The sequence below is a fragment of the Microcebus murinus genome, chromosome 13 (assembly GCF_040939455.1).
Source record: "Microcebus murinus isolate Inina chromosome 13, M.murinus_Inina_mat1.0, whole genome shotgun sequence".
Taxonomy (NCBI): domain Eukaryota; kingdom Metazoa; phylum Chordata; class Mammalia; order Primates; family Cheirogaleidae; genus Microcebus; species Microcebus murinus.
Window position 1 is genome coordinate 73,785,501 of NC_134116.1, and position 28,000 is coordinate 73,813,500.

A 28,000-nucleotide genomic window follows, 5' to 3' on the forward strand; every position below is an offset into this window, starting at 1 on the left:
TGTGTAGCCTTAAATGCTTTTATTATTTAAAAATAAGACAAAGCAAAACATACAAACTCGTAACTATTGCAATATATTTGGAGCAATTTGCAGCTTATTTTTTCTTGATTATTGAGAAGATGCGTAGGCAGGTCTTACTTAGCACTTCCATTAATTCTCAGATTATCTTCATTTGAACTATTTTCCTTTTTCATTTCTTCCCTTTGTCTGTGTCACAGTGAGAACGAATAAAGCGATCCAGAATTTGTCTGTCTGAAAATTACAAAGGAAACCAGAATGAAAATTTCCCTGTAAGTATTTAAATGCTAAATACAGAAATTCCAGGAAGGAGAAAAATATCTGATAACAGTACTAAATATACAAATTTGATAAAAGACCAAAATAATCAAAGACCATTACATTTACTACCTAAAGAGGCCCAGTTGCCTAAGTCTTGATTAAGAAGAGTAATTTAACATTCAGGGGTTAAGCAGACCTTCCTGGACAGACCACGGATTTTAGAATGAAACAGACTTAAGCTTCTGTGCTAGCAGGTATTAGCAAAGCATTTAACCTCTCCAATTCTTCATCTTCTCGTCTTTGAATCCAGTACCTTGCACCGCTGTCAGAATGGATTAGGGTCGCTGTGGGTGAAGAACCGAGACGGTGCCTGGCCCATCAAAGACACGCAGTAAATAGTAGGCTTATTCTTTCATTACTGGGTGCAGAGGAATATACAGAGATTTTAAACAATAGAGATCATTATTCCAAAAACATCACAGAAGCCAGGGCTGCTTTTCCGCCCGCCAACGTTGGTAGGCTTTGGTATCCTCTAGCGATAGCTGTTTGGCCGTGGGAAGGCCCTCTGAGTGCCCAGCCTCAGTTTCCTCATCTGTAACATGCGGGAGTCTTGTCTGCTGCTGACATCTGTGATTCCCTAATCCTATTCACATATTTTTTTAATAGCACAGAGGGGAACTGTAAAACTGCGCTCACTCCCAGCAACTGGGAGTCATTTGTGCAGCCAAAACAAAAAAAGGAAGGAGAGCGCAAGAGATGTCATGTTATCATGTCCTATGTTCACATTACCCTGCTCATGTCACCAATGCCAGCTGAGGTCCATAGATGGGGATGTGTGTGTGCACATGTATGTGCGTATGCGTGTGTGTTCCTGTTTTCTCTCCACGTATGTTTCCATTTATTTGTTTTTATGTTTAATTTTTTTTTTTTTTTGAGACAGTCCTGCTCCATTCTGTGAGCTATAGTGCAGTTGTGCATAGCTCACTGCAGCCTCAAACTCCTGGGCTTAAGCGATCCTCCTACCTTGGCCTCCCAGAATGCTAGGGTTACAGGAAAGAGCAGCCATGCCTAATCTTTGTGTTTAATTTTGAACCATCCCTGCCCTTCTCCATACCTTGACACCAGTGTTTATTAATTGAAGTATACTTTTCATAAAGTGAGATGCACTGATTTTATGTGTCCAGATGAACTGACACTTGTCTACTTGTAACCCACATCCATATGATGATATAGATCGTTTTCATCACCCCAGAAGACCCTCCACACTCCTTCCCAGTCAATACTTCCTACCCCAAGACAGCCACTGTTCTGATTTCTTTCATCATAGATAAAATTTGCCTATTGTAGAACTTCAAATAAATGAAATCATACAAAAGGTATTCTTTTGTGTCTGGCTTCTTTTGCCCTGCATGATGTTTTTGAGGTTCATACATTTCGTTGTATACATCAATAATTCCTTCCTTTTTATTGTCGAGTGGTATTTCATTATGTGAATATACCACGGTTTATTTATCCATTTTCCTGTTGATGGAGATTTGGGCTGCATCCAGTTTGAAGCTATTAAGAATAAAGTGGTTATCAACATTCTTGTACATGCCCTTCTGTAGACATATGTTTTCTTTTCTCTTGGGTAAATATTCAGAAGTGGAATTTCTGGATCACAGTATACGTTTAACTGTATGAGAAACTGCCAGAAGTGTTTCCAACGTGATTATACTATTTGATATTTCTGCCAGCAGTGTACAGGGGTTTCTCATTGCTCCGTGTCTTCAACATTGGCTGTTGTCAGCCCTTTTCATTGTAAGCATTGTCTCTCTTTTTAAACCTTATACCAAAGAATTTATTTTAAAATAAGAAAAGAAAAAAATCCTTTCCTCTGATACCAAAGATACCAGATGAATCAAGCTTGGCATGAATTGGCAAAAAAGATAAGAGTGTGTGTGTAAAATTTAATGTCAACCTAACTGTTCAGAAGGGCTATCAGTTGTAATTCAAATGCCACCCCTATTTACTATGTATAGATGTAGATTCATGACCCCCTGATATGGTTTATGCAATTCCTTTTTCAGTCCCTCCTCTCCTTGTCATGCAGATTAATCTTTGAGACTTAAAGGACACCTCCTCTGAGCAGCCTTCCCGCATTCCCTGCCCACCGCCAGGGTTGGGAGTATCTCTTGCAGGCTTCTACTTATACTCAAAGATTATTTTCATTACAGAGCTTATGACATTATAACTATGTGTCTGTCCCCCACACCAGACAATGAGTTTCCCAAGAGGGGTTTTTTATTTATCTTTGTATCAGTGAGCATCATAGGTATTCAATCAATGAAGTTTACTGAATGAGTAAATATATGGATTCTGACTATTGAATCACAGGCGAGGAAGAAATGCAAATTCAAGGGGTTTGCAGTGGGAAAAAGAGATGGGGAGGGAATCATGGCTGAACAAGTTCACAGAAAACTGGATTCCAGATCATTTTACCTTTCAAGTAGGGGCAAAGTGGGCCGACAACACAGTCTTTTCCAACAGATAACAGGCAGCCTAAAGAGTCAGCTTGTGGGTGATCTGAATCAGACTCAGGGATTAAAATAATTTTGCAAGTAGAATAGCCACTGAAGGCATCTCGTTCAATCTCCTCAAGTTATAAATAAACTCAATGCCAAATAGTGGTAATGCACAGAATCGATGGAAACTAAAGGTTTGCCTGTAGCTGTCTCTCCTCCTTTCCTCTCTAGCTTTATTTTTTGTCTTCCTAGAGTTTTCTCTAGCCCACCCCCGCCCCTTCTGCTCAGCCACCCACCCCCTCACCCCCTAACTTGGCCATTATTTGAGGGGAGGCTGGTCCTTTCCATTCCTCTCTCTCTTGCAAATGGACCTGTTCTGGGCTCCTGTCCCATCTTGGCCTACCACCTACGAGGGCTAATCCAGTAAAATAATTTCAGCTGAGTTGATAATAATTGAGCCTCACACATCTGCCAGGTCTCTTTTATTCCCTGCATACGCGCTCAGCCACAAAAGGGCTGCAGAGACATTCGCCAGCTGAAAAGCATTAGTGTCATCCCTGACACTAGAAAATGACAAGAGGTTTGGGGCATAGGAATTCAAAGGGAACCTCCTATTTGCTTGTCAGCCTCGTGCAGAGCTGGCACTGAGACTGCTCTAAAGCACAGCTGGGGAGAGAAGCCAAAACCCAGGGAGGCGGGTGCTACGTGAGCCAGGTCGGCACCAGACAGCAGAGCTCTGGGCATGAACCTTTGGGTGCCTTCCCCAGCGCCGCCCTGAGGGAACAGGAAAACAGGAGGGCTAAGAAAAAAACAAAAACCAGCCTGTCCTAAAGCTACCCTGTAGGCTAACAGTTCATGCCTCATCAGCTGGGGAGGGAAGTCGGGTTAGGTGGAGAGATGGTGTTTACCTGGAAGATCAGCTCATCTTGGTGCCTTGGACAACGTAGATCCAAGCTGAGCAGAGGCCGCCAGGGCACTCTGGGAGTCCCTACTCGCCAAGGCTTGGATCACGCCTGACTCGCAGCAAGGGACTGGGGTGCCCGCAGCCGCCAGGCTTTCCACGAGGGCAGAGAGGCAACAGCTGCATCTACACTGCAAGTCCCTGGGCAAGTGAGAGCATCTGCTTAGGGAAGACAGAGCATGCTTTCTACAGGGCCCAGCAGATGTGGCTTCTACAGGTAAAATGAGCTCCTTTTGAAATGCAGACGATGATTTTGCACACAGGCACCAAAGCTGAGAAGAACAGGAAGACAGGCTTAAGCTTGCTGCAGAGCTTTGGCTCAGCCTGCGGGAGGACAGGGCCAGCAGACCTCGGAGCCTTTCAGTGTCCTGAAGCACAGACTGGCCCAGAGGCCTCTGCTGCGAGGAATGAGCCTCCCAGCAGAAAATACCGACTTCCGCGTCTGCCTCCACAAGGGGCGAAACATCTGCTCCTTGCACTTCCCCAAAACCCAACACTAAAGCTCTTTTGGGGGTCATTAGGCCTTCAGCCCTCAGTCTGTGAGGGTGAAAAATACCCTTTTCCCCAACACAAACGCATGTGCACACACACGCATGTGCACACACACATGCACACACAATCGCACACGCGCACAGCTCCCTACGGGAGGTTTCAGTCTTGCTTTGGGGCCGGGGATCCCAGAGAGAAACGGTTTCAAAAGGGATTGCAGAAGAGTAAGTTCTTCTGAATGTGGCTGGGGACAGCAGTTGGGGACCCAAGAGAGGCAGGTAGGAGACAAAGAACAGCTGGAGGGCTCCTGCGTAGCTGGTGGAAGACCTGAGCCTAAACCTCATCGTGGGGCACAAAACAGGTTAGCGGCCCCACAGACCTAGAGTGCAAAGTGGGGTTCAGAGGATGGTCTGTTGGGTGCAGGAAGAAATATTACAACCTCCGCTTCTATTTGCTTTTTATTTCCTCCTTTAACTGTATGTTTTATAATGTACATGATGCATTAATTTAGTGGCATATGAATGCACTTTATATAAATATATACATCTACAATACATATATATAATGTATATACATATATGTATATATAATGCATATACACATATATAATGCGCATATATAAATATATACATCTCCATGTGCTCATGCGTGAGGAATGGGGACATGCAATTGCCCCGCCTCAAACTCTTATTCTCTGCATTGACACTTTACACACTCTCAGTTAGACTGACTCGTTGCCCCTGAGGTGCTCTCAGATCTGTTCCACTCACTCAGTCCTGACCTGGGATAGGTCTTTGTCACGTGGAGAGACGCCACACCATCCTGAGAATGGCATTTGCCCTCTTTGAGGGTGTGATATATGCAAAGTCTCATGTGCCTTAAAAAGCCTGTCACTAAAAAAGTACCGGCCGACAGGAAATAAAATTGAACAGAATAAAACAAAATTATGAGATAGCACAAACACCCACTGGAGAAAATCAATTAGCTATAAGGAAAAGAGAAACCACCCTGGAGCAATGCAACCACAGGCAAAATGAGTTCAGAAATGAATGCAAAGCTGTATGTCTCCTTTTCAGTAAGTGGGAATATAGTCACTGGGGCCTCTTAACAGAGAAATTTCTTTTCAGTGGATTGAAGTTAGCACACCACTATGAGATTTTTTTTTTTTTTTTTTGAGGCAATATTTTCCTTTTGGTGGGCATTCCACTCCAGCGGCTAGAAACTGGAGCAACTTCTATTTGGCGTAAAGCAGTGGATTACGGTCCACAAGTGCATGAAAGAGCAACTCGAGGCCTCATCTTACCTTTGTAGGAAACACTCTGAAGGTACTCTTCTACTTGAGAGGGAGTAAAGGAGTCCCAAAGCGTCAGGAAATCCAGCTGTGCTCTCTCGTAGTCGCTCTGGTACGTGGTCTGCTTCTTGGTGCGCTCTTGGTTCCTTATGTAGCTGTGCAGCACGGACGGGACTGCGGGACACACAGGGGACGGGGGACAGTCACCCAAGCCAAGCATCCGTGCCCCTGCCGTCTGAACGCACCCCTGACAGCCCCGAGCCCGACTTGGAGCCTAATCGGCATCCTTAATGACAGCGGAAACGAAGGTGCCATGACTGGGGCGGGGCAGAGCCGCCGGGACTTCCGGACTGTGGCTGTTGGAAGTGGCAGTGACGGGGGGCAGGGGGCCAGAGCGTGAGTTTGCCCACCACGTTCAGAAAAGGAGTGCTCCATGAACCGGATTCACATGCAGCTCAGCGTGCTAGGATGGTGAAAGAAACCAAGATGTTTCACCCCAGCGTGTTTTGACATATTTCGACACGGTTGTTCAGAGGGCCTGCAGACACAAGTAGCCCTGCGAAGCTGGCTGTTGCGGGGGAGATTTGCATGCGGGGGAGATTTGCATCTGGAGAGAAAGTCGGCACTCGTGCATCCGGGCTTTCTCTGAACCCCTCCCTTGTCTGGATCTAGGAGAGATGAGCTGAGAGCCTGGTACCTTTAACGCTCTGAAAGAAACATTTTCCATCTATTCTGCCTGAGGGCTGCTGCCTGTGAGGTTTCTTCTACGTCACCTAGACAGGCTTCCCTGTTCCCTCCTCCCGAACCTGTTTTGCCATTCTCCGAGCCCACATTCTTTCTGTAACCTTGACATGCTATAAAAGTGACAACCATCTGGCCATTTCTCCGAGTTCTTATATTTTGTATGACTCCAGGGCACGCTAATACATCTGTGTGCCCTTTCTCCTTTCAGTCTGCTTTTTATCAGTCTGATTTTTCAGCAAACCTTCAGAGGGCAAAGGGGAAGGCTGCCCTCGGCCCCTACGATGGTCACATTCACCACCTGCTTAATGAACAAAGGCCCTCATAGAAGCTTCTTCTTTCAAGACATCTCCCCTGCAGGCCTGGGATGTCACACTAAGAGGCCACCTCCCAGGGACCCAGGCGGCTCTGAACAAGCAGTTTGGAAGAGTGACAGCATTTATAGTGAGCACTCATTTTCCACTCAGGCTCATGGGGGTAAAAGGTGCAAGCAACCCCCACATCAAAGTGATTACCCATATTTGATTCTGAATATTGTTCACTTAATGTGGGTTCTGACATTCATGGGACTATCATGAAAAAAAAATAATGAAGACATGATGTGAAGATCTAATTTCTCCAACTTGCCCAATCTTTGTAGACCTTAAGGATGTCTTCCACTTCCAGGTGTCCCCTGGAAGGGGCCATTGGCCAAAGGGGGGCCTACATTGCTGAGGGGATTTGATACTGCACCCTGAAAAGGGCATTTGGAGGGTCTGGAAAAGAGAAGACTTAGAAGGTATATGGCAAGCTTTTCATAGAATAATAGTCTATTTATACCATAAACTTTCATGGGAAGAAGTAGAACCAATGAGTAGAAGTTTAGCAAGGAATATTCCAGCTGCTACAGCTTTTTAAACAGCTGGAGACAGGACACTACTCTGAACTGTGGACACAGGGACAGTATCACCCCTCAGTAAGGACAGGGCAGAGGAGATTCACACGACATGAGGCTCAAGACGAGGTAATTTCTAGGCTACTTTCTGCCCCCAAGAAGCTAAGCTTCCATTCTGTGATTTTTATCCCAAGTACTACTTGATCCCAACTCCATGCCAGGAATAAATCATGCTTCAGATGGACACCAAGTTTTCTTCTTCATCAGTAGCTTGGGGGTGGCTTGGGCATGGAACTTGAAAAAACTTTCAAAGGGTGTACCATGAGGATAATGGACAAGACTAACTGTGCTCCACCTACTCTCTTTTTCTGTCATTTTATGGCCACCACATCCTTCCTTTTGCTTCATAAGGGAGGAGTGTCTCCCAATCCCAGTCACTGCTTATCCTAGGCAGAGACTGCACTCATTTCATGGCATAAGCCATCAGTCCTCTTCTGAGACGCGCTGGTTCCATGGGTTTCGGGTTGGGAGCCGTGGCGACAAGGTTCCAGTGTCGTGCCAGACCACTGGCTTTCTCTGTGACCGTTATAGAAACTGGCTCTCAGGGTCCTCTGCACTGAGAAGTCTTGGAGCCGGGGCTTAGGGTCTGTGAGGGTTGTGTTAGAAACTACAGTACGGGTGTACTCACCCAGACCCTTAGACGCAATCGGCAGGCTTGCGTAGCATCCGTATTTGAAACTAAAATCCTGAAGCTCAGGAATTTTAGCTGGAATTTGGTAATTCCGTCGAAATTCGGTGTCTGGAGGTTGGGGAAGGCACTTTTTCCATTCTGGAGACATCTGGAGCTTTTCCCTAATCTTATGAGCTGGGGTGGGGATAGAAACAGAAGGCGATAATTACTCGTCGTAAGCTATTTTTAAGTAGCTTTTCATTCCATCTTGCTTCTGGCAGCAGCTTCCAATTTATCGTGCTAAAAACCCCACTATTCTTGTATCTAGAAGAACAGTTAATGTACATGGACATCTCAACCAAAAAATAATTTGCTGCTTTTATCAGTCACAGGAAGTATATGCTCAAATGATGGAGACGTGGTTTCTAATGAATATATTTGTATGACAGTGAGGGGTGTCTGTTTGTTCTGCTCGGTGGGCACAGAAGGCACCAATCACGCCCCAGGTCTGCCTAGTCCCTGGGGCAGAGCGGGAAGCAGAGTGAGAGATTTGGGATAGGGTTGCTATAGAAAACACAGACTGCCCAGTTCAATTTGGATTCCAGATAAAAAAAAAATGAATACTTTTTTAGCGTATGTATTCATAAGTATTTGTTATCTACTGTGTGTCATTATTCAAATTTAACTGGGTGTCCTATATTTTTATTTGCTTAATCTGACAGCCCCAGATGGGGTGGTGTGTATCATCCCCATTACCTGGGAAAGAGCCATTCAAAGCTTATCCCTCACTGATGGAAGGTTAGGTAACATCATTGTCATTAGTGGACAATAGTGCTATTATTTCTTTGAAATATCTCTGCTAAAACATATTCATTAAATATAGCATCCGTAAATATCTGTGAAGCACTGAAGTGAGTTCCACAAACACTACGATGTTACGCAGGAGAGAGTTCCAAGCCACTCACTTGGAATGAGTTCGCCCCTAATTCTTGCTATATAGCCTTAGTTCAGGCCCACATCAAACAGCGTCATCTTTATTCAGAAGGATGCAGATGTTAAAAACATGGGTTTCATGAACGATGTCCAAATAGTGCAAATTACTATTGACACTGAACTCAGTTCTCTTCCAAATTAGTTTTTCAAGAGGTATTTTCAAAATAAATTCTAATATACATTGTATGTCCAATGATGGTTAATGGCATCTACTGGTATACACTGTATATCAAAAGGATACAGAATTGTATCTACTGGCACCTGAGAGCATTTTTATATTGATTTTTAAAAAATAATTTCTGTCTAGAGCAGCAGAAGAGGACAGGGTTCCATTACATGTGGCCTCTTACTTTAGATGACCTTGTAGGAGAGGATGCAGGGGCTCAATGGTTCTCATAGTGACCCCGTAAACCGCCCCTGAGCAGACAGTTCATAGAGAGAAGGAAATTGTAGGGCTCAAAATCAGGGCACCCCTTAAGATATTTTGGAAATCATCTGATACTGTCCTTATAATTTCCATCTATAACTTAGTGCTATGGTTTGAATGTGTCCCCCCAAAGCATGTGTGGGAGACTTAATCACCAAAGCAACCGTGTTGGGAGGCTGGGCTAATGAGAGGTGATTAGATCATTGTCCTCATGAATGGGTGAATACTCTTATTGTGGGAATGGGTTAGTTATTGCAAGAGTCGCTTCCTGATAAAAGGATGAGTGTGGCTCCCTCCTTCTTTTTCTCACTCTCACATTCTCTTGCCCTATTACCTTCTGCCACAGGATGATGCAGCAAAAAGGTTCTCACAAGGTGCCAGCTCTTGGCTTCCCAACCTCCAGAACCAGGATCTGAATAAATTTCTGTTCATTATAGATTACCCAGTCTCAGGTATTCTGTTACAGCAGCACAGAATGGACTAAGACACCTGGTTTTTATAATTTACTAATAGCTTTACAGGGAAAAACAAATATCTATTGAAATACTTGACACATATATCTATGTCTCTTCCCTAGGGCTACCATTCAATGGCAAATGTTTTCAGTTTCTGTATGTGTTCTGTGCTGTTTGCCAAGGTTATAGATAATTAAGTCATCGTTCTACCCTTGAGACAACTAGTGTGATTAGAAAGATATCTGCAGGACAAACAGATGTGGAATGCAATAAATCTTGCAACCATAACCCTGGGAACTATGCTTCTTGCATGGAGATAAGAATTCAGAATCACCTAGGAAGGATTTCTCAGAATATAGCTGCTGAACCTCGTCCCAGACATTGAGAATCTCTAGAAGTGGGAGCCATGCACTTACCCTGTGAACGAATGTCTCATGTGCTTAGCAGTCACTGACTCAGAGCTTTGAATAAAGATGATGGGGTAGCCCTGAGACTGAGGGGTTGTGTCGGGGAAGAGGAGGAAGACAGGGACTAAAAGGCAGACACAGCACAGGGCTCTGATGACAGGTCAGCATGGAAGCAAACAGTCCCCAGCGTGTCCATGCAACATGGCTGGTTGGCAAAAGGGTGGGGCGTGCAGGGAAGGGAGGAGTAGCTGAGGGTCAAGTAGGAGAGGTAAGTTGGGGCCAGGTTCCGAAGGGTCTTAAAAACATCTGGTCCACATGCACCAGGATGGAGCAGTAGAGAAGTAGGAAGTTGGAAGATGGAGATTAAGATCCCGAAAAAGCAGAAACCAGGGCCTAGACTTTAGCCTAAGTTCCTTTGGAGACAAAGTTCTCACTCTTCATCGATCCTCGGTACTTATCACAGCACTAGACCTCACTAAATATTTATTAAATTAATGAGTGAACAAAAAACACCCTAAAAACATAATTGTTATGGATTAGCAATTAATATCTGAACCGCACTCCAGTGACTGCCAGTGTGATCTATGTTAGGGTAACTCCTAATCAACTATGTACTGTTCAGTCCATAGTGTGGGCTTCGCTCTTCTCGACAAAGGGAGGCTTTCATTGTCTCTGTACAATCTCCCGGTAATGAGCTCCTTCACACGTTAGTAAGAAGAGAGGTTCCTGATATAAGGGGATCCAACCAACACCTGAACCCCCACAGTGGTGCTGAAGTATAGGCAAAAATAATAAGCATGACTCAGTGAACCTGAACCAAAGACCCTTCCAGGGGGCCATCCATGCTCCCCAGGAGCTCAGCTCCCCTTGTTTCTTTTCCACTTGGTAACTGCGATACTAGAGTGGTTTAGCCCAAAGAAATAAATTGGCCCATTTTGAGATTGCGCATGACATCTGCAGAAAGGCCCAATCCAAAAGTAAACTTAGAGCATGGACCATTCAACACCCTCAGAAGCATCAGCACATAATCTCAGCTAACTGGGAGTTAGTCGTGTTGACTGTATCAGCTGCTCTGATCCATCAAAGCCAAGTTCTCCAAGCCCGAATGTGAAAACAATCACCTTCTAGCGTTTCTCACTCGCTTGCATTGATTCATTCATGAGGATTCAAGACTAAAACATGGCCTGTGCTTCAGATGCTTCAAGTAGTAGAGAAACAAACACACACACAGAAGATAATTACAATGTCATGTGATAAGTCCTGCAAAAGAGGTATGAACAGGGGCTGCTAAAACACGGGGGAGGGCCATGACCCAAAGTGGGCAACCAGAGAAGGCTTCCAGGATAGAAATGAACCGACATCTGGACTTGAGTTATGCATAGACACGGGCTAAGTGAAGGGAGGAAGAGGTGTTCCGGGGGCAGAAGCAATGTGTGCAGATGGCAGGAGGCCGCAGGAGGGCCGTGAGACTGGAGGGCAGCTGGGGTCTTGTCACTGAGTATGGGGACTGGATAGGGAGGAGGCAGGGGGCTGGCCAGGATCAGACTGAACAAGAGTCATGTAAGGCAAATGCTTTTACCTGGAGGACAACAGAGAGTCACTAAAGGGTTTTAAGCTGTAAAATGACATCAATTTGCCCATCCGGAGACTCACTCTGGCTGTAGCACGGACAGTGGATTTGAGGGAACCACAGTGGCAAGGGGAGCAGGAGTGGAGATCACCAATGGAGAGACAGGGGCAGCCCGGCCAAGGCAGGGCGAGGGAAGGGAGAGAAGCAGTCGGAGGCAGGAGATCAGGAGGGCATCTCGACAGGTCTTGAGTTGAATGGACAACTTTGATTGGAAGCTCAAAAATGTCTCTTAAAAATGCTGGCACATCAAATGTTTCCCCATGACCCTTAATGCATATCTGCAGTTACAGAGATCTTTCCATGCCATATCCATAGAGCTTGAGAAAAGGTACTTCCTATGTAGCCTGTCCATCATTCATCAAAGAGTTACGGATCTCATTCTGTATACCAGTCTCTGTACTTGGCCCTGAGTGAATGATGGCCTTGGTGAGCTTACTGAATAGTGGAGAAAAGAGTAAAACGAAAACAACAGAAAACAAGAATCAGTAACAAAGGACTTCAAAATGGAAGGAAACAATTGAGAGGGTAGCAGGCCTCCTCGGATAAAACAGCAAGAAAAGGTCGCAAAGAGGAGGGGATTTCTAAGCTTGGGGTCTCCAAAATGACAAAGTGAAAGCACAGAAGGAGCTGGGGAAGAGCACTTCAGCAATGAAATGCTCACCTGAACACTGGCCAAAGGGGGAAAGAAGCTGGCATCTTTCTGGTCTGTGTGTCTACTTTTATACCTGTGCCATGCTGTTTGGGTTACGATAGCCTTGTCATATAATTTGAAGTCAGGTAATGTGATGCCTCCAGATTTGTTCCTGATGCTAAGAATCGCCATCCCTCACTAACTTGCACAAACTGTCTACCTGCATTGATTTCAGCACAATCTATCAGATGCATGTAGCCACAATCCTCTACCCTTTATAAAAGCCCCTACTCTCTGTTGGGGAGATGGATTTGAGGCTATGTTCCCTGTCTACCAGCTGAGGTCATTTGTATTAAAATTTCCTTTCTTTCTTGGAAATTCTCATCATCTCAGTAATTGGCTTTCTGTGCAGTGAGCAACCAGCCCTAGGCTGGAACCCGTTTGCAGTTTCAGAAACATCATCTTCTCAAGTGCCCGTGCCACACCCTGCTGATTGTGCCTCCACCTGCACTGCCTGACCTGTATCAAGTCACCTTCCTCCTCTCTGGGCTGCTCTGATAGCCTCCTGATGGCCTCCTTCCTCCAGACTGGGCCACCTCCACTCTTCACCCCATAGGGGTGAGGCTTCTAAAGCCCGAGTCTGAATGGTATCACTACCATCATAAAACCTTTTAATTGCTCCTGGGGTAAATCTAAACTCCTTGGCATGCCCTGCAAGGCCCTTCCAGACCGATGCTCTCTGCCCACGGTGGTCTCTTCTTTAGCCCTCCCCTCACCCTTGGCTGTTCTACTCATGCTGAAGTTCTTTTAGTTCCTCAAATATTCCTCTAGGCATTCACGATCCAGCAACAACACTCTCCCCTATGTCTTTGTCCGGCTAATTCCTCTTTATCCTTCAGTCCCAGGAAGGGAAGCCTTTCCTGACCCCCACCCACATTAGTGGGTGCTGGACGTGGGTGCTGGTGGGTGACCCCCACCCACATTAGGGAGTGCTGGACGTGGGTGCTGGTGGGTGACCCCCACCCACATTAGTGAGTGCTGGACGTGGGTGCTGGTGGGTGACCCCCACCCACATTAGTGGGTGCTGGACGTGGGTGCTGGTGGGTGACCCCCACCCACATTAGTGGGTGCTGGACGTGGGTGCTGGTGGGTGACCCCCACCCACATTAGTGGGTGCTGGACGTGGGTGCTGGTGGGTGACCCCCACCCACATTAGTGGGTGCTGGACGTGGGTGCTGGTGGGTGACCCCCACCCACATTAGTGAGTGCTGGACGTGGGTGCTGGTGGGTGACCCCCACCCACATTAGTGGGTGCTGGACGTCCTCCCGTGCACCCCTGCAACCCACATTTCTCGCAAGGTTCACCTTTATATACTGGATAGTTCTTGTTTGCAAAATTGCCTGTTTCCCTGTCTACACCGTGAGTTCCTTGAGGGAAGAAGCCACATCCAAGCTGCTCACCACCGCGTCTCCAGTGCCTATCACATGACCATGGGAAAAAGAAAAACAAACATGTTTACCTTCTGCTAGGTCCACAAAGTCTCTCTGAGTAACGGAAACAAACTGATTTGATATCGATTTCTTAACTTCTTCCAGTGAGGCTGGGATTGTCCAAGGGGGGCAGACCTTTAATGTTGTCTTCTGTTGACTTTCAGGTAGTGTCCACGTAAAAAAGCCCTATAAATGCAAAGCAGTTTTCAAGAAAGTCCGTATAGATCCCAATGGAGTCGAGAACATGAGTAGTCACGTGTACACATTCTTTTGAATTCTTTGTGCTCAGCAATTGCACTGAAGCTGCATGCATGCAAGGAGCCGTTGGTTTACCTAGCTGTTAACTCAGGTACTTTGTGCATCTCTTTGATTTTTTTCATATTGGTGACAAGAAAATAAGATTGAAAACTTCAAAGAGTTGCGCTTCTAAGCAGAATTCTCTTGCAGATAAGGCCAGGGGAGGAGAAAGGCCACATTAATCCTGTCTCTGGGCAGACATTGGCAAGCAGCACAGACAGCCGCTGCTCTTCCCTTGGGAGCCCCGGAGGGAAACCTCGCCTCGTGCAGAGGCCTCAGCAACTTCCTGAAGGCCAGGCGAGGGAGGGCACTCTCTCTTTTTCACCCCAAAGAGGTTTCATTCGTGTAAAACTTGAAGCTTCCACTCCTCTTTCTCACGACCTTGCTTCCTGAAGCCACCAGCAGAGAGCCTGCACCGCCCCCCACACCAGCTCCCCAACACACACCTGCACTCCACACGTGCACTCAGAAGGGCCCGGCCCCCTGGGGTACAGGATCCCAGTCTACTTGTAAACTAAAAATAAAATCCTAAGCCCCCTCTTGGCCAAGGGGACTCCAGAAAAACCCTAAAACAGTTCCTGCCCAGCATTAATGTTAAAACAGAGACCATAAGACTGCCAAAACAGACTCTTGTGACAATAAGATGCTAAATTATTAACAGGGCCTAAAGCCATGTGGGACAAAAGTAAAATCATACCTGCAGCCGTCAATTTGCTTAACAGATCACTTGAGTCAGTATACTGTGGTTTTTCTTTGATCAACAGACTTCCTTAAAACTTAAAATATTCCAAGCCTTTAGACAAACCTTTGTTTCTTTCACTAATTACAAATCAAAGAATCTCTGAACCCACCTATAAGCCCCTGCTTCAAGACATCTCACCTTTTCGGGCCAAACCAACATATGCCTTCCATGTATTGATTTATGATTTTACCTGCAATTCCTGTCCCTCTAACATGTACAAAATCAAACTGTAACCCAACCACCTCAGGACCACCTGCTCTAGAATTCTTGGGTTGGCTCCTCAGGCCATGGGCACACACACGTCAATAAACCTTGGAATAAACCTCTTTATTTTACAGAACTTCCATTAACATACTGCAGCAAAGTGCTCCACCAATTTTACTTCTCTCTTGCAACTTCAATTTCTCCCTGCCTGCTGGGTCATTTCCATTAGTATCCAAGCATGTCTTTATTTCTCCTCCCTTAAAAAGAAAACACTCTCTTCACTCTAATTTCCCCTCTAGTTACTAAGATATTTCTCACTTTCCCTTTACACTGAAATTACTCAAAATCATTATGCATACTCACTGCCCCAAATATGTCTTTCAAAACTCATTTAATTTTCAGGTTCTCTCACAATCCTCTTTTTTTCCCTGTCATAATTTATCTACTGGAGAAACCAATTATAATTTATCTATTGAAGAAGCTGTTTGATATATAGAGGTTCCCATGGTCTGGATTTTGTTGACTGCATACAGTTCCTCCGTTCCCTGCATTTCCTGTAAATTGGCAGCTCTATCCAGAGACTCAGATTCAGACTCAATATCTTTGATTAGACTATCAATGGTGTTTGGCAAGACTGCAAGAGGCACGTAATATATGGTTGTTTCTTTTTGTGTGATGTTAACAGCTGTTGATGTTCAAAACCTGGATTAATAGGGCCTGCAGTCTGGCATGCTAGCTCTCATTGGCTGAGGACACACAGGGCAGCCTGCCATGCTAGCTCTCATTGGCTGAGAACACACAGGGCAGCCTGCCATGCTAGCTCTCATTGGCTGAGAACACACAGAGCAGTCTGCCATGCTAGCTCTCATTGGCTGAGAACACACAGGACAGCCTGCCATGCTAGCTCTCATTGGCTGAGGACAAGGCAGTCTGCCACACTACCTCTTCTCAGCTGAGAGCCTTCCATAGCACTTAGAAGAAGGCAAAATTATATGCTTGTCTGTATGCATATGTATACATATATAGTGTAATATTGTAATCAACTATTTCACATTAATTTTTAAATATTGAAGAAAATAATTAAGTTTAATGGGTTATGTGTGTATGACTCCCAAGTCTATATCTCCAGCTCATCTCTCTCCCCCAGGCTCCAGACCTGTATATTCAACTGCCTCTTGGATATATCCTCAACCAACATGTCTTCAACTGAACTCACATTTTCGCCTATGTCCTTCCCAGCAAACCTGGTCATCTGCCATGTTCCAGCTTAATAAACAGCATCAGCCTATGCCCAGCTGTCCATGTCAGAAGGATGGATGTCATCCTTCCCTCTTTCCTCTTCCTTATCTTTCACATCATTATAGTCATCAAATCCTGTCCATTCCACCACCTTATCATCTATGGGATGCATGCAGGTGGCTCCATCCCAGGTGGCTCCCTTCCAGGTGGCAGCCAAGTAAATGAAACCATTTACTACAACTAAGCACTGCCTTTCATGATGGGAGAAGGGTACACAAGGCCAAGAAAACACAGAGCTAGGATTAGTTACTTCCATCCAGGGGAGAAGGGAGTTAGAGATGTCTCTCTTTGAGCTGGGCTTTGGAGAAATATAGGGGTTCCCTTGGTGGACAGGAGAAGGGCATTCTAGATAGAGGCAACAGAATAGTAAAAGACCTGGAGGTTTGAGAGTACACAAAACTTAATACCAAACACAAGTGCTTATACATGCCTATCATAGCAGCACAATTCAAAATAGTCTCCAAAGGTGGAAACAGCTCAAATATCTATCAACAGATACATGGGTAAACAAATTGTGCTATGTCCATATAATAGAGTATTATTCAACTACGAAAAAGAATGAAGTGCTGATACTTGCTACGATAGGATTGAAACTCAAAAGCATGCTGAGGGAAAGAAGCCAAGCAGAAAAGTTGACCCATTGCATGATTCCACATGTAAGACATCCAGAATAGGTAATCCACAGAGAGAGAAAGCAGATGGGTGGTTGTCAGGGGCTTGGGGTTTGGGGAGTGGGGAATAACTGCTTCATGGGTATGGGGTTTCCTTCTAGGGTGATGAAAATGTTTTGGAACAAGATGGAGGTGGTGGTTGCACAGCAACATGGATATTACTAAGTGCCAGTGAATTGTTCACATTAAAATGATTAATTTTATGTGATGTGAATTTCACTTCAGTTTTTAAAAGTCTTAACAAAAAAAACCCCTAGGGGATAGAGAAGTGGTTAGAAATAAATGTGAGAAGGTAGACAAAAAATAGTCGAAGAAGGACTGTGTACCCTGTGACTTGTGGGAGATGAAGGGTCTTTATAAAACATTCAAACTCTCATTCTTAAAGGTTGTTGACACAGTATTAAATCCAACAGGTGTGTAAATGCTTTCTTACTTGTTTGGGCTCAGGCGTTTGGTTCCTGGCTCCTCTTGAACTCCCAGGGTTGATCAAGACTTCTTTGGAACGTGCTTTCCAAACATACTCATCATTGTATTGTGTCTGATTGGGCATAGGGTCACTAAGTGAATACGTATATCCTAGTCTTCTGATACTTTTTTTACTATTAAAAAAAAAAGGTAGAAATTAGAGTAAGGGATTAAATGTCAAATTTCACACTAGTATACATGTCAGATCAGTTTACTCATGACATCTTTTTAAAGACTGGCTGGCTTAGGACTTGATGCCAGAAATCATTTAATTTCCAGATTCCCTTGAAAAGAAACAATCTTGTATTTTAGGATGGCTCTTAACAAAAGTATGAAGATCTAAAATGAAATTTTAAAAAATAACAATCTGAAATTTATTTCGTTAATTTTTTTTTAAAGAGCTGGGTACTCTCCCATACAAACAGTGCTTTGCCATATCCAAATGGTTGATGAAGAAAAGTTTCTCCCTATAGAAGTATTCCAGTTGATAAGAAGGAATATAAGAAGTAGGCTATCACGGGATTGCAAGCCCTCATGAAATATTGCATCCAAGCAGTGACCACCAATGTTCACTCACAGCTCAAGAGAGCGACCGCCAGACATCATGTGCTTCCGGGTGGATATACACAGCATCACCTATTAACAATTTTTGCCAAAATACAAAATCCAAAGCAGATGAAGTCTTTAGAATGTTGGATTACAGCAAACATATGAAAAGAAGAATATTTTAAATGACATGTTGGAATGAAATTAGAAAAATCCAGAAGAACAATCCTGTTTCTTCATCAAATTGTCAGAAAAAGGAGGAATCCTCCTTTTTTTTCCCTTAGATTAAATGAGGTAAGAGACATCATAACCAAACGTAATATGTGGACCTTGTTTGATTTTAATTCCACAAAACTGTTTTTTTTTTAAATTATGAGATACTTGGGATAAGTTGATTACCATTTGGCTACTTGATATTAAAGAATTGGTTTTTTAAGGTGAGATAATAGTATTGTTATATATTTTAAAACATTGCTATCTTTTGGAGGTACATACAAAATATTTAGATTTGGAATACTACAATGCCTGCAATTTGCTTCCACCTAATCCAGTGGGAAGTTTGGGTGGAAGGTGTGGATGAAAGTATCTATGTATTGATGATTGCCATAGCTGGGCATAGCTAGGGAATTGTTGTATATTTCCTTGTGTATGTTTAAAATATTTCATATTGACCTTTTTTGTAAAAAAAAAAAAAAAAAAGGAGGTCTGGATAGATTCAGGTTATGTCTGTAAGAAACAAACATCCGGATGATGGACTGTTTTACTATCATTCAGATGTAAACTGGAGAGTTTCCAAAGGGGACACAACACAGCTTTAGAAGAATCAATTTTCAGATCTCAAAATGTCTCAATATCTTCTTTCCTAAAAGCATATCCGCCTGAGAACAAACCTGCACGTGCACACAGGTTCTTCCTTTCCCATACCCCTTGCCTAATTCTCCCTTGCCCACTGTACCATAGGGTCTTTCTCTGGTGCATTGCCTCCAGACACAAGCCTCCAATCAGGAGAGGGGTGATTTCAGGGAAGCCTCCTTGCAATCCAAGCCCCATACACTTGCCTGGGGCTGCGGTTTCTAGGGGTCCCACAAATTGCTGTAGGGAGTGCAAGGCTGTGCTATCTGCCTGTTCCTGGGAGGAACGTCTGGTTTTCCATCTCCTAACAATTACAAAATGTGCATCCCTCTTTAGGGAGAGGCCTCTGAGAGAAGAGCGGAGAATGTAGAATGCTGAAAATGGCTCTTTTCCTCACATACTTAAAGATAATGCATTCTTTGGCTTTGAAAAAACAAATTCCTAGGACATGTCATGAGCTGGAAAGAACAGCATCTCTGAGTGGGTGAAGCAGGACAGGTTGGTGCTGATGATGACTTTAAATATAACGAGCATCTTTTCTGAGACACTAAATTTTTGAAGATTCACCGGACAAAACTGGTAAATCAGAAACATGATTTTTTTTTCCAGATTTTGTATTCATCACTCAATAGATTATTTAAATCTTATTTGTAATCCAGTCGCATTATGAAATATTTACTCCAGCATAGCCAGTCGTTATTTTATTTTATGTTGTAAAATATTTAACAATGCAGGCAAGTCTATACCGGCTTGCCAGACCAATCAGTTTTCACCTTGAATAACTTCCTTTCATTGAATACTAGTAAATATTTGATTTGATGTTTAATTAAATTAATAAAATTATTCCTGGGGTTTTTATACATGATTATTATTAATTATTCCCAAAAGTCTAACAGCAGAGTTCTATATACATGAGAATATATTTAAGTAAGATCATATTTTTTATCATACTCCTCAATTAATAACTTATACACTTAGCTACACTTTTCATTGCCTTATTTTTGTTACTTCGATATAATTAATCATATGAAACCTGAATCTTTTTATACTTCTCCTGTTTATTTTTAATAATCTCCTTTAAAATAGGCATTCCATAATTCAGTTTTCCACAGTTTTCAAAATATTCCTCAAAACATATATTAACATTTATTTGAACTGAAAATGTCGTCAGATGTTGACAGGAAATAAACCTAATTTAACTCATTGGTTTGACAGCAAGGACTGATTCTGCCAACTAGTTAAAGATAATATAAGCTGTATAAGCTAAGTCTTCGGCTCCAAGATTTTGATGAAAATATATTAAAGTATGTGATGATAAAGCCTGTTATCCAAAAAGGAGATTGTATTAGAAAACATGTATTAAAATTAATGTTTTCATTTTCCAAGTCATTTTTGATCATAAAATATTAAACAGGTTGCCTCCAGGTGTGAGAGTAACAGGTGCAATTTAATAGTCATTTGTTAAGATGTACCTTTTCAGTTTGTTTCTCAGAGACCAAGATAAGGACTAACTCAATAAGTGGATGCCAAATCATCTCATTACTGGCTTTTGATAAAATTGAAGGGGTACCTAAATCAAGTTGTCACCAGATTAGTCATTAAAAATCACCTTGTGATTTCTGGCATATGACTCAGAATGAGTTCAGAGTGTTGAATGACATTGCTACACTAAAACTTTCATTCACATATACTTACATATATGAACAAAGTTTCTCAACACTAGAATCTATAAATTGAAAACAAAAGAGGACCAGAATAAAACTTTTGCTGAATGTAGTCTCATTATAAAAAATAATAGCACTCAAAACTGGATATGTAAACTAATTAAAAGCAAAACTGCCTCATTTATCTCATTAAGATGCAGCTGCAAAATATGTACTTTTTGTATTTAGCAATTATCAACATTTGTAATGTATTTGTTGCTTTGAGCAATTGTGTACTAAAAATAATCGTGATAACTCAATACTTAGGGGTCACATAACATGTTTAAAAATTAATTGCAACTAGTATGCTTAAATAGTTGCAAAGAAGTATAGTAGAGTGATCAATAAATTGCTTTCAAACATAAGATATATTACAGCAGGAAAAAAAGTCTGTGGAGGAAGTGGAGTGGAAATGAGTGTTCAGGAAGAAAAAGAAATGAAATAAATTATCAGAGAAGAGCTTGTTTATTTATTAAAAGGATCATGGCAAGTATTAATATTAATTTGCTAAGGCATTTAGAGTACTCACTGGTTATATTTAAAAGTTTTATTTTAAAATGTCAATATTTAGGATGGGCTGGAAGTTTAATCTTTTAAATTAAATCTTTTAATCAATTTAAGTTTACGTTGAAAACTTTTATGGGAACTTTAAAAATATGTGAATTTGAAGACCACTGACCTAGACTCCCTAAGTATCTATTTGTTGTTGACTTTCATCCCGAATGTTTCTCCTTCAGTGATACAGTCATATATCTGGCAGATGCACTACAGTCAGATGAAGAATCTCCCAGTGAAGGGCGATAACAGGATTGGGTGATTTCAGTAACTCAGAAATCTGGAATCTTGTGGCCTTGCACTTCTTGGAAGTCTACCATGTATCGTGTAGAAAAAAAAAAATGAATGAAAATGACTAACTTCTTTGTGCTAGTCACTGTCCCCGTGCTTTAAACTGTGTCCTCAGAGCAGCCACCTTAGGCAGGCACCGTCATCCCCGTTTCACCAGCGACAGAGCTGAGCCCCAGGTGGGCCGTTGCTTGTCTAAGGTGGCAGAGGTGACAAGGGTTAGAGCCTCAAGCTGAGGACAGAACCTATTTCCGCCAGACTCCACATCTATGGTCTTGCTAATACTCTGTTCCACGTCTCACAAAATTTGAACTTTTAAGGTAAAAGGAGCCAATAAAGATGGCAAACAATTCCCAAAGTGAACACAGGCAATCGAAGGCTCTCCGCGCTGATCTCACGCCTACTAACTAGTGATGCAATGAAAGATGAGACGGGTCCCTAATCCTGCTCTCACTCACCTACTGATGAGCTCAGAAAGGCAGCTGATGTTTAGAAATTCCCACCACCCTCGGCTCGGGTGGACCTGGAGGAGAAGCTGCAAGCCAGCAGCAATGTCTGGAGGAGCCGCAGAGGTAAGGACAGGGGGACGGTGGCCTTCCTCCAGCTTCCAAGACTAGTGCTGGTGATGGTTGGGATGACGAGTATCCACTCGTCCACACAGCCAATCACTCAATAGTCACTGCCTGCCTACTACGTATTAGGGAATGGATTCGATTCACGCTAATGTTCAGGTAGCACCAATCCTATCGACCTATATACCGGGTCGATTGTAAGCCAGGACGCACAGTCACTTTAGGAAGAGCCAGTGTGGCGATTTTCGGGTTTTCTCGTGGGAGGTTTGGATACAGTTTGTGGGAAGGCACTTTTGCTGATGCTTGGAAGAGGGCTGTGCCCACCATCACCCCTGCCCGAGTGCATTTTTACGAGCCTTCTCTAACTACTCTCTCTCTTTGTTTTGGGTTTTGAATGATAAAAGGAAAGCGAGCAAATGAAGGTGCATGTGTCCATCCGACTGCAGCAGGGACCTACCGCATCAAAGCAGGCACTGCTCCCATTTTAGGTGTGAATGCAGTCTTCATCGTGGTGGCGTAGGAGTCCCAGCTGAAATCGCCTGCCGAAAGTACGAGAAAGCAGTCTGAAATGGGGCACGCCAGAGTACTTTGATCAAGCATTGTTTTAACCATTAAAATAATTCTGCAAGGGGAAAAAAAAAATAAAAACTCCAGAGTCTAAGAAGTAAAGGCCAACTTATAGCCTCTAATAGGAAAGAGGAGAAGCTCAACTTAATTATCTGGGCTCCCTTCCCATAAAAAATAGGTTTATCATTTTGCCTGAGTATTCATACCATGCTGTTTTAAAGAATTCAAGCCATAAAAATAAAAAGGAGAAAGTAGTTCATTTGAAATTCTATCGTCTTAAGAGATCCAGTATTCTGTTTTAGTGACCGGCATTTCACGCATCATATTAGATAAACCCCTATACATACGCGGGATGATTTTACACACGGGATCATATCAGACACGCCAGGCTGGACACCCTCTCACACCTTCCTTTCCTGGGCCACTGTCATCTTCCTCGCAGGTAGCCCATGTTAACAACTGTGCCCGTTTCTTTCTGTACTTACATACGTGTGGACGTAATCATATGCAGATTCATGCACAGATATATAAACACACAGGCATATTGGATTTTGGTTCTCACCATTTTGTTTTACAAAAATGGGTCCATATTACACAAAGTGTCCTTTTCTTATATCTGTCACTAACAGTGTCTTATGGAAAACCCCTCCAAACTCGTCTCAGATTCATTCTTTGTAATGACTGTGCAAAATTCTTCGGTGTGGATGTTATTTAAAGCCAGGAGAGCAGAGAGACCCACAGTGGACCGAGAAGATGCAGAGGACAAGTCCCAAGGCTGGGGCCTGGGGCACCCCAATGCCAAGAGGTTGGGAGAGGAGGGGGCAAGTGAAGGGCAAAAAAGAATAGACAGTGAGGGGAGGAGAGAACCAGGACCCTATGGAGTCCAAGAGCAGAAGGAAGAAAGGGAGGGAGGGATGACTTGCGGCAATTGGTTCCAGATGGTTCCAGAAGGATGCCGACTGAGAATTTACCCTTAGCTAGATACTAGCAACAGCACAGTTTTTCTGCCCCAACCTTCCATTGTCCAATTGTACAAAGTACCACCAAATTTCCTGAAAACATGTATTTAAAATTTTAAATTCAGTCATTCTCTCATTCTTCATATCTGGGCAGTTACCTGTTGCTTTTCACATGTCATGAGAAACTGGGTTGAAATGTCTCTATTTTTTAAATAAACAATGCTGTCTAGGATCTGTCAACTCATCCCTGGAATACCGTAGCCACCTCCTTGCCACCTCCTTGCCTGTTTTTGTTCCCCCTCATGTATCCTATTACAATTGCTATAAAGTATCACTCTTCAATTTCCCAATATTCTTAAAAGCTAGATGCACTGTCTAGCATAGACAGCACTGGCCAAATAATTTATGGTTCCTGTAGTCTGTAAGCATCTTAATGTTCATCTACTCATCACTCCCAACCAGACCTTGTTTCTAATTGAATAGTGTCTCTTTCCAGCTGGGATCTGCTCAGCTGTGACTGTTACTTACAGCCTTCACCCTGGGGTTCAAGTCCTACCTCCACTTGGAAGCTCTCCAAGTCAGAGACCTGCGGTCTTGGCCGCCTGTATACCCCTCTCCACACCTCTCCTCACACACTCCCGGGTCCTGCTCTCGGATCTCACTCTTCCAGAAATGGCAGCATTCCCGCCTGAGTGGGAATCATTTTCTGTTTGAAAGTATTTTATTCCAATAGTAGAATTAAATGTTCTTTGTTAATAGAATTTCAAGTGTGGACAAGTAGAAAGGAAGAAGTTGGGAGGCATGCCGCTCGCAAAAGAAGCCTTCTTTAGCCTCATTTGAACTTCTGAGTGGCACTTCGAAGGATCAAGACCATGCATCACTTAGCCCTCCTATTCCCAAGGCAAACAACATTAACCCAGTGCAGATCATGTTCCTGTTAGGCTCAGATAAGCCTCAAAACCCTGCAGAACAGCGCTCCAGGCAGATATGCTTCTCCGTGTCTCGTCTGGGTCCTTCTAGGAGGACAGGCTGGGAGCTGGCAGCGGGGCCCCATGATGGGCTAAGCGCCCATCCCAGGAGCCTGCAGGACAGGAGCGACATGCCTGGTTGCTGCCAGTGGCCGGGGCCAAGCGGTCCTCCCTCTTCCTGAGTTACCGTGGGACACACCAGGCGTTCCCTCTGCCACCTACTTCCTACCCGCATGGACGCACACTTGACTTCAGTACATCCTCCTTTAATTTCATGTTTAATGATTTTTCTTGCTACGGTCCTTTTTGTCAAGCCTGCGTTTCTCTGCTTTATACCTTCATTGTCAAAGCTTCTGAAAATAAAGTATGTTATTGGAATTTGTCCTCTTCATTAACAGAAATGTTCATTTGAAAATCCATCATCACAGTGTTCTAAAAATCCATTTCTAGTGTGTTCTCTGCGTGTCACTGTTTCTCCTGTCTTTCTTCTTGGCTGGTATCCCGTGTCTTTCTGTATACCTGTGTCCATCGCCCTGTGGTTCTGTCTTCCTGCTTCTTTCTTCCTGTGCTCACATCCGGTTCCTCCTACTATCAAGTCCTGAAGCCCTGTGACAGGACAAGCCCTGCACCGGGTGCTGGGGCACAGAGCCTGTCCTGGTCTCGGGGAACTCAAGGCCAGTGGAGGAGCTAAACACCCCATGAGCACAAGTTTAAAACCATGCCAACATCCCGTGCGTCACAGGGACCCAGAGGGCTCAGCAAGGGACAGGTGCACGGGGCACTTCGTAGCATGGGTGGCATCTGAGGTGGGATGTGATTGAGTAGACGTCTGACAGGGACACCCACAAGGACACAGAGTAAAGCAATTTGTAGAGGAAGCAGCAGGAAGTTTGAGAGTCTGGGACAGGACAAATGGCCCCACGCAAGGGAAGCAAAGGGAGAGGTGGCGAACGACAGGCCTGCCAGGCCTCGTGTGCCCTGCAACACCTAATCCCTCTTCTGCTAACCGTGGTGACCCACGGGATGTGTTCGTGATTATGAAAATATATTACAGAGCTTTGAAAATATTATAAAATAGTAACTGATATGCATATTATACTACAGATTACAAAGCATCTCCACATCTATTATTTTATTTTATTCTCACAATAGCCTGATAAAGCTACTAAATGGCACCTAATAATTCTAATCGGATGTTGGCTTGAGGGCTAATGGAGAGGATGAATGTAAAGCCACTGTAGCGTGCTGAAGGGTGGTCTCCAAAAGACATGTCCATGTCCCAATCCCTGGAACCAGTGAATCTGGCCTTATTTGGAAAAGAGGCCTTTGCACATGCAATTAAGGATCCTGAGATGAGGAAATCACCCTGGATTATCCTCATGGACCCTAAATGCAACTGCAGGCGTCCTTAGAAGAGACAGGCAGAGGGAGATGTCACACACACAGAAGAGGAGAAGCCAGTCTGACCACGGAGGCAGAGATGGAGAGATGCCACCGCAAGTCAGCAATGCTCCCAGCCACCAAAGCTGGGAGACACAAGGAAGAATCCTCCGCTAGAGCGCCCAGAGGGAGGGCAGCCTCCGCCAGACCTTGATTTTTGCAGTCCTGACCTTCAGAGCTGTCAGGAAATAAATTTTTGTTGTTTGAAGCCACCAGAGTGTGGTAACATAGAGCAGCCGCAGGAAGCTAATGCAGCACGGAAGAGCCCAGTCGGTGGTTGTTCAATAGCAGTTAGTCGTCACGGTCATTGTCAACCTTGTCCTGCCTTCAGACCAAAGCTGGGCAGTGACACACCAGGCCCACCTTTGGGGCGTGGGGTGACCCAGCACTGCAGGGTGGAGTGGCACAGAATGGCTATGAGGGACTGGAGTCTGGAGGGGAAGAGTCAAGCTCACCCAGGGGAAGGAGAACTTTGGAGGCAGAATCAAAGAGACCTGGCAATCAAACTGCAGTCTTAAGGAAGCTTCTGTGCCTTCTAATCAGAGCAGCTGGGACAGTCCTAACTGAGCTTTCTGGGAGTTTTGAGGAGGACAAGGAGTGTTATTTTGCACATGTTGAGTTGGAGGCCCTGCAGTGACATCTGAACAGGGATAGACAGTTGGATATTCTTGTCTGACAATTAGGAGGAAGACCTAAGTTAGAGATGAAGATGAGAGAGTCATAGCACCTTCGTATAGCACCTGAGGGCCACTCACGTGGAGGATGGAAGCCCCAAAAGGTAAATCCCGGAGGACTCCAACATTTCCCAGACAGGGAGCAGGACAGGAGACAGTGAAAAACCACAGAGGGGTGGTTGGAAAGGGAAGAGGAGCGCCCAAAAGAGTGCTGTCGCCATGTAGGGAGAGTTTCTTCCCCGCCTGTCTCTCCTGCGTGCCCTGCCACCACACAGAAACCGAATACATTTGGTATTTTTCGTGCGAATTAAGTATGTTCATTCTCTATTCATAATTTACAAAGGAGTGAACTGGAATGAAAATGCACATTTCATTCTTTCTCGCGGGAACACAGTTCTGCGAGAATTTGGACTTGGACAATTCCTCACTGCTCTGGAGCCACCATGGAACCACAGTTTTCTAGCTAGATGGCTGCAATGCGCGGTGACTGCCGTGAGAAAGGCCACCGTGGCGCTGACTGCACGGTGACCACGCCACTGCCCCCGAGGTAGAGTGGCGCTCCCTCCACAGACCCAAAGAGCCCAGCTGGCAAACGCGCTACCTCTGCGTGCAGGACTAGGATGGAGAGCACTGCATCTGCAAGGCAGGAAAGCTCTCTGAAAGAAAAATCAGCCCAGGGGTGGAAGCAGCGGCTGAATGCCACAGCTCCCCGCCTGCGCTACAGCTGGGTGGAGGGTCCTTGCCTCTGCCCTCCCCCCCCCACACGCATACACACACACACACCACACACTTTCTTTGCTGTTTCCCAGGCCCTGCATGTGGGGCAGGACCCAAGCCAGGCCTACTCTCCGCAGGGTTTGCCTGACCTCTGTTCCTCCTTTGCCTTTGGCCCTCTTCTCCTTGGGACAGCACTCATCCTTCCTTTTTCCTGTCCCCTCCTAGCCAGGCATTTCCTGCACCTTTTAAAGCACCTTGGGTTTTAGGGAGGGGGACGTGGCATCCAGTATGAGAAGAACTGGAAAGAGACAAGGTGACCAACACCCTGTCATTCTGCCTGACTCCCCGTCTCTGCCTCAGTTGAGCCTGTCCCTAAGAGGGAGGCGACACCCTAAAGACCCTAGGCGCCTAGGCCCAGCGGCGCCCCTTCCCCACCAGGAGAGACCCCAGCCCCGCCCTGCGCGGCGGGGTCCGCTGTCTTACTTGGCCCAAGCTTGTGGTCGCACAGAGAGAGGTCCTCGGGAGTGCTGGGCTGAGACTGTGCCATTCTGCCCAGAGGCAGTCGCGGGGCCCTGGCTGCAGCTGACCTGGGCCCAGCCAGAGGCACGCGGTGGCTTTGTGACGCGTCGCCATGGAGA

At 44.6% G+C, this 28,000-nt stretch overlaps 1 protein-coding gene across 1 annotated transcript; it reads right to left on the minus strand.

Annotated features, from left to right (window-relative positions):
- On the minus strand, nucleotides 1-27,999 carry TEX26 (testis expressed 26). Its single transcript, XM_012746552.3, has 7 exons — nucleotides 27,846-27,999; nucleotides 22,495-22,576; nucleotides 17,490-17,655; nucleotides 13,873-14,029; nucleotides 7,828-8,004; nucleotides 5,537-5,698; nucleotides 1-252 (listed from the first exon to the last, which is right to left on the minus strand). The coding sequence occupies exons 1-7, from the start codon at nucleotides 27,907-27,909 to the stop codon at nucleotides 191-193; spliced, it is 870 nt and encodes a 289-aa protein (XP_012602006.1). The 5' UTR covers nucleotides 27,910-27,999; the 3' UTR covers nucleotides 1-190.
- Between the last annotated feature and the right edge of the window lies 1 nt (nucleotide 28,000).

What these genes read in the sequence shown, in the direction of transcription:
- TEX26 (XM_012746552.3), bottom strand. Translation starts at nt 27,909, where the DNA reads ATGGCACAGTCTCAGCCCAGCACTCCCGAGGACCTCTCTCTGTGCGAC. An exon ending in CTTTGTGGACCTAGCAGAAG is followed by an intron (nt 8,005 to 13,872) that starts GTAAACATGTTT and finishes TCCCCACCCCAG; the next exon opens with CTCATAAGATTAGGGAAAAG. An exon ending in TCAGAGTGTTTCCTACAAAG is followed by an intron (nt 253 to 5,536) that starts GTAAGATGAGGC and finishes TGTAATTTTCAG; the next exon opens with ACAGACAAATTCTGGATCGC.